General features: G+C 35.1%; 1 protein-coding gene across 1 annotated transcript in view; it reads right to left on the bottom strand.

The window, feature by feature from the left end:
• Window positions 1–12,707, bottom strand: part of TRHDE (thyrotropin releasing hormone degrading enzyme) — a 386,033-nt gene that overhangs the window by 84,149 nt on the left and 289,177 nt on the right. The window contains exons 11-12 of the mRNA XM_080660595.1: window positions 10,182–10,315; window positions 10,032–10,087 (exon numbers count right to left, since the gene is read on the bottom strand). Of these exons, the coding sequence (XP_080516721.1) occupies window positions 10,032–10,087; window positions 10,182–10,315 (190 nt within the window). The remainder of the gene's footprint in view (window positions 1–10,031; window positions 10,088–10,181; window positions 10,316–12,707) is intronic.

Genomic DNA, 12,707 nt, shown 5'->3' on the forward strand with positions numbered 1-12,707 from the left:
GTGGTAGGTAGCTCCACTATTCCTGCCTACTTACATTGCCAATAAATTTGCAGAATATTCCAGGTTAAGGTGCCAGGTGAACTTGCAAGACAATTCTGCAATGCCTTTCACCAAGGAAACTATCGACCACCTTCAAGTCCGATATGCACATGCATGCTTTATGTGTGTCAAAGTGCTCATGCAGCAGTACAGGTGTCTCCTAATGACATCAGAACCCTCGAGTGCCTTTGCATGCTTGGGAAAATTTCTGAGACACCCACATTATAAGTTACGTTGACAGGCATCAGATAAGATATCTGAAATGGTTACATATTTAAGAATAAGAATAAAAAAGTATTTTGGGTTCCCTGATATCTTAATTGTTGAATGATCATCTCATGGCTCAAGGATCCAAAGAAAGCCGTGCTTACTACTGTCAAGGATGCCTATTCCCAGGCCTTTCAGTATCAAAGAAGCACCTGTCTTTCTAAACTGATGCCATCAATACCCTCTTAGCCTCAAAAGGAGTGGTTTTCACATTATCGTGCTTGTCTGAATCTCATGAAGTGCTGCATAGAGTGCAGGCTCCCAGGGAGTCATGGGAATATGCAATTTCTACCAAAAAATCTCAGGTGATTCTGATGTAGGCGGTTTCTCAGATGATGCTCAAAGGAGCACTGCACCTGAATATGAAAAGATTGCCAGCAAGCAGCAGAAGGGAAAACTCAAATTCTTAAAACAGAAACACTAAAATAATAATTCAGGTTTTTATGTTAAAAATACATATTACAAATATTTGTTCAAGTAAAGTTGATGGTATAAATGACCATTCTGGAGGGAGCTCTGCCTAAATAGTTTAAATTATTTGTGGACTGTCAAGTATTTCAAATTCTTGGTGAGCTCAGAGATCCTAGAATAAATTATCATGCAATATCAGGCTCAGGTTTCAAAACAATGGGAGAACAACAACAACAAAAAATCACAGTTGTGTGTCAAATATAACTAGACAGTACTAACTACAACATGAATTATAAAATTGTTTTTAAATTGTGAGATATTAAAAAGCATATATATATATATATATATATATATATATATATATATTCAAACAAATTTGTGTTTGCATTTGGGAATGTATACTACTTATTTTTTAAAAAGAATAGATCATGCAAACCCATGTAACCTACAAACATCACCCACATTTTTGTAACTCAAGAGTGACTGCTGTTTGCTATGAAAATGAATCAAACTTATAGAAACCATGTCAAACTGTCTCTTATACTTTTTACTTAGCACTCTCACACATCAGACATTAATATTAAAACATTTTCACCTACAGAGTTGAAACAGAGTTGGCACTGGCGGGTTACAAATTTGCTTCTGATTTAATGCAGTACAATTTATTAGTCTCTAAGAAAGTTTGACGTCCTCAAGAGCCTCAGGCCTGCCCTTAGTGTCTCAGGAGGTGTGTACTTCCCAGAAGTCCCTGGTATGGTCCCTCCCCCTAAATTCTCCTTCCCAGGGCAACAACTGGGACTCATTCTCAAAAGATTCTAAACATAGAAGTGAAGTGGTCTTCTATCACCGTAACAAATTTTCCAAAGAATTTTCATGTACTTTGAATATTTCAAATGGAATAGCCTATGACAAAGGAACATGTTACCTCACTCTCTAACCTTGGGCTAACAAGTGTATGTATGTAGGAGCAGTGTAGCTTGAAAATTCAAGCACATACTCTAAGCTTTTACGGGGTTATCATAGGAAAAAAGCTGATGACACCAAGTTAATTATAGTGAAATGTCCTGAAAATGCTTTCAAACTATATTTAATAGTTACCTTTGGCAAAGTGTATAAACTAAGACCAATTTGGAGGTGTTTTGGATATGAATTGTTAAGTAATTGCATGCAAAAAGGTATAAAAAAATAGAGGACTTAAAGGTAACTTTTTGTATATCTCAAGAGGAGCATTAGCTGATGGTGACAAATAGATCATTAGAATCCCAGCCTCAGAGATGTGAGAAATAGCGTAATCACCCTAGCTGTTTTGGCTCAGTGGATAGAGCGTTGGCCTGCAGACTGAAGGGTCCCAGGTTCGATTCCGTTCAAGGGTACATGACTGGGTTGCGGGCTTGATCCCCAGTAGGGGGCGTGCAGGAGACAGTCAATCAATGATTCTCTCTCATCATTGATGTTTCTATCTCTCTCCCTCTCCTTTCCTCTCTGAAATCAATAAAAAATATATGTGTTTTTTTTTTGTTTGTTTGTTTGTTTTAAAGAACGAAATAGTGTGATCTTTTGAGGATGGCCAGAAAGCTTCTGAAGGAACTCACTATGAACCATGATAAGATGCACACCAGTTAGAAAGGCTGAGAAGGTAACTACTAGCTAATTTTAATACCTTCCAGTCAATGACAGGAGATTAGAGGCAACAATAAATGTTATTTGCAATAAACAATTTTATCTCTTTCAGGATTTCCTATTTAATTGTAATCCTTTGGCATACACATTAAGGTGACTCAACAAAAGATAAATAAGAACATAATTACATGGATACTTCTCTCCAATGAGTCTAATACAAACAACTAAAGAATCATCCTTCTCCCCATGCCAGTGAGTACAATATAAAATGTGTTTTAATCAGTATTCTCAATAATCTATTATTATTAATAATGTTCATGGTTTCATTATAAAGCACAACTGAGAAAGAAAAAATGTTTACACTGAGATTATATAATTCTTTAAAAAAGAAAAAGGTGGAGATTAAAGAAATAATTCATAAACTAAACATCCTTTATAAAACTGAAATTTATAAAGCAGGAGACAGAGGCACCCAGGATCCTTAATCAGGTTTTGCATTGCAATGCTCAGCTGAAGTGAAGTGGGCTCATTATCACCATAACAGAGTGGGGGAGTCAGGATAAAATGTCCAAGCTGCCAAGGTATTTCTCACAAAAGGTTTCTAAGTCATTCCTTCTTCATTTCATCTCTGGAAGGTCACCTGATTACACATTTAAACAACCAGCTATCAAAGTAGGAAAAATAGCTCCTCATCTAGCCCAGCTGAATTGGAACAGGTGCTTTTCAGGCACATCATGCTACTATTCTCTACAATGAGTGAATAAATGACCAACACATATTTTGCAAGAGAAACTTTAAGCTAGATACAGGAGAGCCAGGTAGAAGAAACAGAAGGACTTCTAGTAAAAGCCATGATGAAAGAAGCCCCAAAAGGAGCCAAATACTATGACTCAGTCTGCAAACACTGTTCACGTGGTTTTCACAATGCTACCAGTTCTGAAACCAGGGCTCAGAAACAAAAATAACGTGCACACGTAGGTTTGGGATGTTGTCATAATTTGCTTCTTATAGGACCATTGTATTTTCACTGGTTCATGTATTGGATTTCCAGTTTCCCTAACATATCTCAGATTTATGAACTCGGAGACAAGTCGATAAGAATGTATTTATTAACTTTTAACATGTATTTATCAAACCTGTAGTAAGCACTAACAATGACTGCTCACCAATAATAGAGCACTTCTAAGTGTGACATTCATAATTTGCAGATATGCTTTTTGTTAGGAAGACATTAATATTAAAAAATAACTTCTATCTTATTCCTTAATGAAGTTTTCAAACTAAGTTGTAATAATCTGCTCTTGTGAAAGCTTTGTAAGTGATTGGACTCTTAATGGAATAGCCTATGACAGAAAATTTAAAAATATGCTACACAGGCTGAACAAATATGTCATGATATTAATAATGCAGTAAATTGGCATATGTTCGCATAATTGAATTTTCTAGAAAAGTGGTGACTAAATAAATAAATCAGTGCAGAAACCATGCAGGGCCAGGAGTAGGAGGAGGAGGTGGAGGAGGAGAGGAGAAGGAGGACGATGTATCTCCGAAACTTTTTGGGGTATTTATAAATTTTCCAAATAATTTTCATATATATTGAGTATTTCAAACAAAATACAACATAGGCCCACAATACAGTGATACACACTTTTATAGCTTTTTAAATTTGTAGTCAGAGCATGTTGATAGTGTTAAATATCCAAATCCAGTGGTCACTACAATTCCTCTTGCAAATCTTCCAAATTTCCAGCTTCCATCACATATGAAGCTAATAAGAGTTCTTACCTTATCTAGCTGCCAATTCCACTCCCTCTCAAATCTCTGCATTATCCAAGCTGTAGCATGAGCATTACTATTGTAATAGTTCTCCTGCCATAGGGCCATCTAGTTTACACTTTTCCTGCACTTATTCTCCTACCTATAAGCTTTTAATGGATTTCAATAGTCAATTTCCATTCTTCTAATGTTATTCCCTATATCATGTGCTCCACAATCTTCCTAAGCCACATTAATTCTTTACTTCCCAATGCTTTCATACTATTTTATTCATAGCACTTATATACTGAATATGGTTCATTATCTACAGTGTATTTTCTCTACTAGATTGTGAATTCATTTAAAACAAGGAATGCATCTTATTGATTTTTATATCTCCCAATTTAACAATGCTTTATCAAAACACAACAAAACACGCACACACACACAAATACAAAACAAAAAAAAATCTAGGCATTTTAGTCACTAATTTAAAAGTTCAAGTCAAAACGCAATAGTATTTGCACGACAATCAATTAATTGATTCCATATATATCAGCAATGAAAATTAGAATATGTAAGTACAGAAGCAGTACCGTCTATATATATATAAAAACCTAAGTGACTGGCTGACCGGCTGACCAGCGACTGGTAGCTATGACACACACTAACCACCAGGGGGCAGACACTCAACACAGAAACGGAAACCACAGGCATGGAAACATGGAACAGACTGATGAATCTCAGAGGGAAGGGGCTGAGGGGAGGGCGGGAAGAGATTAACCAAAGATCTTATATGCATTCTAGAGGCCTGGTGCACAGATTTGTGCACTGGTGGGGGTCCCTCAGCCTGGCCTGTGGGGATTGGGCTTAAACTGGCTCTCCAACATCCCCTGAGGAGCCCGGATTGCGAGAGGGCACAGGCCAGGGCAAGGGACCCCACAGGTGGCACCGGGCCTCTAGTTTCCTATAAAAACACATATCATTTTTTTAAAATCAGGAAATAACATGATGTTACCACAACCTATGTATCAAAGACCTTGACTGATGGACCTGGATAAATAGGGAAGGATAATGTTTTCATACTAGAAAGCTCATATTTGAAAAGATATTAATTATTTAACTTTAATTTATAAGTCCAATGCATATTCAGTCATAACTATAGCAGGATTTTTAATGGGTTTTGTCAAACTGATTCTAAAAAATATATTTAAGAGAAAATATCTAAGATTTTGAACAGGGACAAGAGAATATTTTGTCAACCACAACATACTATAATGTTAAATTAATTTAGAACAATATGGCACTAGTGTCAAAGAGGCCAATTAAACAATCAAAACAATTCCCTAAAATATGAGCATTTGCTTTAAGATAAAGCTATCATTTCAAATATGTGAATAAGGAAGACCTTTTAAATAAGTAGAATTGATATAATTAGTTATCAATGTATTTAAGTTAAAGAAAATTATACCCCAATTCCATTCTATACATAAAAATGAACTCCAGAAGGAAGGGTTGAAGCAATAGACATTAAAAACAAAGTGGTGAGAAATAAGAGTACTTCCAAAATCTTCAGATAGAAAAGGTCTTCTATGTGAGATGGAACCAGAAAGCTATAAAAGAAATGATTTGACATATAAATTAAAGCTTTTAATGATGAAATATATTACAAAGTAAAAAAAAAAAAAGCACATATTAAATAGAGAAAATACTGTAAAAAATGCATGCTACAAAAACATGTTACTATCCAAAAATCCTAAATATATAAGAAAATAGAACAGGAAAAAACACCTCACCCATCTTCTATTAGGTTTTAATATTTCTTTTTCTTAACCAGGTAACAATTCACAAAAGAAAAAAATACAAATTGCAAATGTGTACATATATAGAAAATGTACATATAGAAAAGATGCATAGCCTAATTTAATTAGTTCTATAACAACTTCAAGAAAATTTGTTTTTGCTGCCCGAGTGTCAAAAATGTAGAAGATACTTCATGATCATGGTAGGTTTGAGGGAATTGAGCCCTCTTAGACATAGTTCATAAAGGGTTAAACTGCGGAAGTCTTTGGAATGCAATTCGTAATATTTATTGGAAGTCTTCTACTCTTTGAACCAAATATTCCACTTGCACATAGCTATAAAAATACATATATGCACAACAAAAGATAGTTCAAGGATACTCGCTGCCATCTTTGTTATTATAATGGAAATCAGGAACAATGGAATAAACCTCCCTGACTTATTTTTATAAATGAGCCAGAGAACAGAATGTATTATGTTCATGTAAAAAAATAAATAAACTGTATGAAAATATAAAGAAAAAATTGCTGGATTAATAGAGACCAAATAATAATTTTACCTGTGAGGAGGGTAAAGTCTTGACAGAGTAGGGAAGGGAAAGAACATTTTTGCATTGTATTTCTCTTTTGTTTAAATGTTGTACAATTAAAATGCATCCATGTAGTACTTAGGTTTTGAAAAACAACATTAAAAGGATACCTAGAATAGGTTTACTTCGTTGCACAAAAAAAGCACCATGAATATCTATCATTTGGATAACTAATAATTAATCATCAATTCATGCAAGAAAAATATGTTGGCCAAATCCTGTACCAACCAGCCATGGGCAAACTACGGCCCGCGGGCCGGATCCGGCCCATTCGGCTGTTCTATCCGGCCCGCGGAGCCGAAAGAGCAGAGGGTTCTCTTGCTCTCCCCTCTGCTCCTTTACTTTGAATTTATATTAGTTCACACAAACACTCCATCCATGCTTTTGTTCTGGCCCTCCGGTCCAGTTTAAGAACCCATTGTGGCCCTTGAGTCAAAAAGTTTGCCCACCCCTGATTGTTAGGCAGTAGTAATACATGAATGAGACAAAGCCAGGTCCTTAAGACCATCCAAGAATCATCAGGGGCCCAGAAAGGCAAGTGGTTGAGCTACAAGGTGATGAATGCTATAACAGAGGTCTTCAGGATGTCACCTTATTCTTACTGGGGAAGACAGGAAAGGCTTTAGGTAAGGGAATGCAAGTGAAATAATTTTTTTATGTAACTAGTACTATTCCTGACAGACAAGTGAGATAAGGGTGGGAAGAAACTTCATATAAGGGGCAATTTTCTACTTGTCTAAGGAGCTAAAGACAGCATGATGTGTTATAGAAATGAAAAGAAGGTTTATACAGATTAGTAGCAAAACTACATGAACCATGTACTAGAATACAGTAAAATATGACTAACTTAACCAAGTAAGTGCAGGGCACTTGCCTGAATCTCTCATTTTGTATTTCTTTACTTGCATCCCAATAGGAAAGTTATTTTATTATCAATAAGAGAAAGTTTAACATGTATTTCAATGAGATTTGCTATTTTCCTGGTTAATTTGTATAAAGGATACTGAAATTGTTTACTTCAAACATTTAAGGCTTCCACAGTTAGTCTTGAAAGCAGTGTTCTATCTTAGTCAACAAAAATAATTTTTGAAAAAAAGTAATTTACCCAACTAAATTAAATGTTCCATTTAAAAATAACTTCCATCAGTTAGTGCATATGAGTCAAAAGATCCCTTCTTTTCCATCTCCATCTTTCCTATGTCTTTAGGATATCACTACTTATTTGTTTTCCTACCATCAGTTCAGATCCACAAGGATTCATCTGAATTACTCTTTTAAGTTTCCTCAGTCTTTCTATATGGCTTGGCTCTTTTTTTAAAATAAAAAATATTACTGCTGAGAGATAGATATAGGTATATATAGATGATATAGATGATATAGATATAGACATAGACAGACATAGACATAGACATAGACATAGACATAGACATAGACATAGACATAGACATAGACATAGATATAGATATAGATATAGACATAGATATAGATATAGAGATGCAGATATAGATGAAGATGATATAGATTAGATTAGAGATAGAGATAGATAGTGATAGAGATAGAGATAGAGATAGAGATAGAGATAGAGATAGAGATAGAGATAGAGATAGAGATAGAGATAGAGATATACAGATGATATGTATAAAACAGCACGGGCTCTAGAGCCAGACCACATGGCCAAAACCTAGCCCCATCAATTACTGGCTGTGTGACTCTTTGGGCAAGTTATTTAACCTCTCTGAGTCTCCGTTTTCTTACCTATAAAATGAAAATAAAAATAGTAGATATCTACTTATCTCATAAAGTTGTTGTGAGAACTGAACAAATTCCTATATGTAAAACAGAACAGTGTCTAAGTGCTTAATAATTATTAGCTGTCTTTTAGATCCTAATCACTCTCTCTCTCTCCCTTGCTTCTCTCTCAGTGTAATGTTACATTAAATACATTCTCTTTCTGGCTTAATGAAATAACTAAACTTCTATATCAAAATAATCTTCACATCATACCTTATATTTTCTTCAAAGTGCAAAAGCTGCATCTTAATCATTATCTCCACATATCACTGTATCAGTAAGCTTCCTTCACCTCTATTTTAAATTTTCCTCTAATTAGATAATGCTGTGGTAGGGAATAGCCCTCATTTGCCCCGTTCTCATTAGATAACTACATTGACCTGGTACGGATTCATTAGCGATTTCCTTGCTGATAGAATGTCCTTAGATTTGCTATTGAGTGAGTAGGCAATTTTGTGCTTAAAACTCCACATGCCTGGTCAGAATGAGGCACTGATACAGCATCACTCATCAACTAAGAGAACGTATTAGTAATACTTCTTGGCTTCCTTAGCGATAACAGAAAGGCAAGGAGTTTTATTTTGTTTTTATTTTATTTTATTTGAGAACATCTAAAATTTCTTCTTTGCCATTTTTATGTGTTCTTTCTTCTACATTATTTCTTTTATAAAAACCAACCTCTATAACCTGACCCTAAACTTTGCCTGCTATTGCAGTAATTAAGCCTTCAATATATAATCCCGTTAGTTTTAATGAATTAGAATGCTACAGGTGGTATAATTATTAATGCATGAAAGAGAATTGAAATTTGATTGTATACACAAATTGTAAAAACAATTTCAGGTCCCATGTATGAAACAATGCTTATTAGTAGGACAAGTTATATGTTTGTATCAGCACAGACATATTTAACTGATTTTACACAATTATTATAGAAAAAATGTGGTAAAATATGAAAAATAGGTAATAAAAATTACCTATGATCTAACCTGTAGCTTTCAATATCAGATTATTAAAATTAAAACTGTCACTGGATGTGAAATACAAAATACTAAAAAGTATGAGTTTGCTTCATTACTCTTAAAATTGAGTAAATATATTGGGTTTATGATCAACATTATTTCCAAGGAATTTTATGGATGTAAAAATTAAAAATCGACCAAAATGTGGAATTTAATGACTCTTCAAAGGAATAGCTGATGTTAACATTATAAATATAATCATAAAAATAACACAAATATTTCTACAACTAGCATAATTGACTTCTGCTACAAGATTGATACACATTTTGTCCAGAACAGCTTTACTCTGTAGAATATTTATTTTTATCTTTCAGCATAAGTTCTTCATAATGAATTAAATTCAGAGAACATTATAAAAAGATATACCAGTATATTTCAAGAAAATAAATGCTAAAGCTTGAAGGCATTTTGCATCAAAAATCAAATATGGCATAATGGTTATTTTGTAGAGTTCATTAATAAAATTGGGAGGATATTAAGGATATTATTAACCTCCAGAGGGTTACATTGAACTTACAGAGAAAATTGATCAAGTTCCTCCTGACCCAGAAATACCCTTTGGATGCTATTGATCAAGAGTCTGGGACACTATTATAATTCATCTCCAAATACCAAGAATGTGAATAAGAAATTGTTTCTAAAAGATTTATTATTCAAAACATTCATACTATTAAGCTACTAGAGGAATTCTTCAGGGCATGTGCTTTATTGTGGAGATCCACAGGAAAACATACCTGGCTAAGCTGAAGGCATCGTCAATCAAGCCTGCTCGATTACTGACGGAGAGAACCTGTGAAGTCAACCAGAAAAAAGTGGAATCACTCGGAATTAAAATGGCAGGTTCACATATTAGAACAGATCATTGATGAGTAAACCCAGTTTACCTCATGGTTCCTGATTAATTGATCAATTAATAATCTCCAATTCCTTAAATCATAGTTGACTCTAAAATAGCCAGTTTGATTGATGTTTCCAAGCAACCAGCTTCCTTTGTCCAAAGAAGTTATTCTGTGGTGCTCTGAAAATAGCATTTTGAGGATAGAATAGATTTTAAATTTTCAGGATTAAAATAGTATGAAGTATGCAGAGTATGAATAATTTAAAAAGAAAACATTCCCAAATAGCTAATTAAAATCTTTTTAATCAATTAATCACTATACCTAGAGTTTGCTAGAAAACCTTTAATTGTTTACTCATTACTTCAATTAATTTTTTCTTATAATTAACATTTTAGTTCTTTATAAAACCCCATTACCTCCACATATATTTTTTCTCAAAAGAAATGTAACCAAGAGATATCTATACTAATAATAGAGAAATATGCAAATTGTCCAGGACGCCAAGTAACAGTAACGACCAAACAGCAGGCTGCGTGGGGCAACAAGGCCAGCAGGGGGGTTAGTGAGGCATGACCAAACAACTGAACAGCAGGCTGCGTGGGGTGACCAGGCCGGCAGGGGGGAAAGTTGGGGGTGACCAGGCCAGCGGCAGGGGGTGGCAGTGGGGGCCACCAGGCCTGCAGGGGAGGCAGTAAAGGACAATCAGGCCAGTGGGGGGGGGAGCAGTTAGGGGCAATCAGGCCGGCAGGCAGAGGTGGTTAGGGGTGATCAGGCTGGTGGGAGGGGCAGTTAGGGGCAATCAGGTGGTCAGGCAGGTGAGCAGTTAGGAGCCAGCAGTCCCGGATTGTGAGAAAGATGTCCGAGTGCCGGTTTAGGCCCGATCCCTGATTTTGGGGATCGGGCCTAAACCGACAGTGGGACATCCCCCGAGGGATCCCAGATTGGAGAGGGTGCAGGCTGGGCTGAGCAGGAGCCCCCCGCCATGCACGAATTTCATGCACCAGGCCTCTAGTACTACTATATTTGTATGGCTTCTAGTTAGTTTGTATATGGATATGTGGCTAGAATAAAATAAAAGGTTTTAGGTGCATATCCTACTTAATTTATTCAGTGGGAAGCTGATTACCAACAGAGCTCATTTATTTGAAAGTCACTGTTGTTTCCTGACATTTTTCTTGTTCTTTCTTGAAAGTACTAATAAATAACAGACTTCCCTGCATCATCAATAATGCTGGAAAAGGGAACCTCATTTGTTAAAGACACTAATATTACTATATATAATTAGAACAAAGATAGATATTCTTCTTATTGAAATCATTTTGGAAATGATAACTTGATTATGTTCTCCAGTAATTCAATTAAAGCAAACCAGTAAACCAGTCTTATAACTTACACATTTAATTCCATCAAATACAGAGAGAGAACTTCATTCACATTTAATGTCAGCCTTTACTGACTTCACTGAACCTTAGATCACAGTTCTGATCTTTTTTATATTGATTTCCTCAGTACTCATGCTTCTCAGAAGTTACATAATGTACAAAGTTTACTTAAAATTTATACACATATGTGTGCATGCACACACACACACACATACACACACACACACACGCCACTGGTCTAATTTCCACAATTATTCAAAACCAAAAAACGCATCATAGAAACTATTTGTGTCCAGTCTGGGTAAGAAGCACAACCTCCAGTACTCACTCTATCATCAAGGTTTTCACACATCGGACTACAAAACAGGTTGTTTTTTAAAAAACAACAACACTGAATTTACAGAGTACTCTCTTTCAAGTAGAACCCCAAAAAGAAGAGGTTATACCACGAAAGTTATTGGGTGAACATCAATGACCATTAATTGTTTAGGCCTGGATTGGAAAGGGCTATTTAATCCAATGCATGTTATACATTACCAATTTTCAAAAATTTACAGTAAAACAAAATAATTGTTAAACATAAACGTATACTGAACATAAAAATCTAGTCTTCAATGCTTTGAATATCACTTCTAATTCCTGCCAAATTAATGAATAGTATCTATTGGAACAGACAAAGAATTGAGGCTCAGACAGGTTAACTGAATTGTCCAAGAAAGCTGGAAGTGCTGCACTTCTGATCGCTTGACTTTGGTGTCCTTGTTGCTTCACTATACTCTATTGATACAAAATGATACAAAGCTTTTGTTGTAATCTGATATACATTTTTCACATTTTTATATTAGTTCTAAAGGGAGGATAGCACTAAAACAAGAATTAGAACAGGAATAGAAACTTGAATTCTAGTTCCAGTTTTCCTATATATAAATCTTTGGACTTCAGCCATTGGTTCTCTTTGGTTCACAGTTTCCTTACCTATAACATAAGGACATTTACGGTTCCTTCAGTTCTCTGATTAGAAGAAGGAGATATTTTTCTTAGTTTGAGATTTTACCCAGCTTAATCCATGGTGGTTAGGAAAATAAGTCTATCAGCTATTACTCTAAAATATTAACAACCTCCCAAGTTTCAGATACTTTCCCTAATTTTCAAAAATCAAATGCATTTATCCACACAATTTCTGTGACTT

The sequence above is a fragment of the Plecotus auritus genome, assembly GCF_963455305.1.
Source record: "Plecotus auritus genome assembly, chromosome: 3".
Classification (NCBI taxonomy): Eukaryota; Metazoa; Chordata; class Mammalia; order Chiroptera; family Vespertilionidae; genus Plecotus; species Plecotus auritus.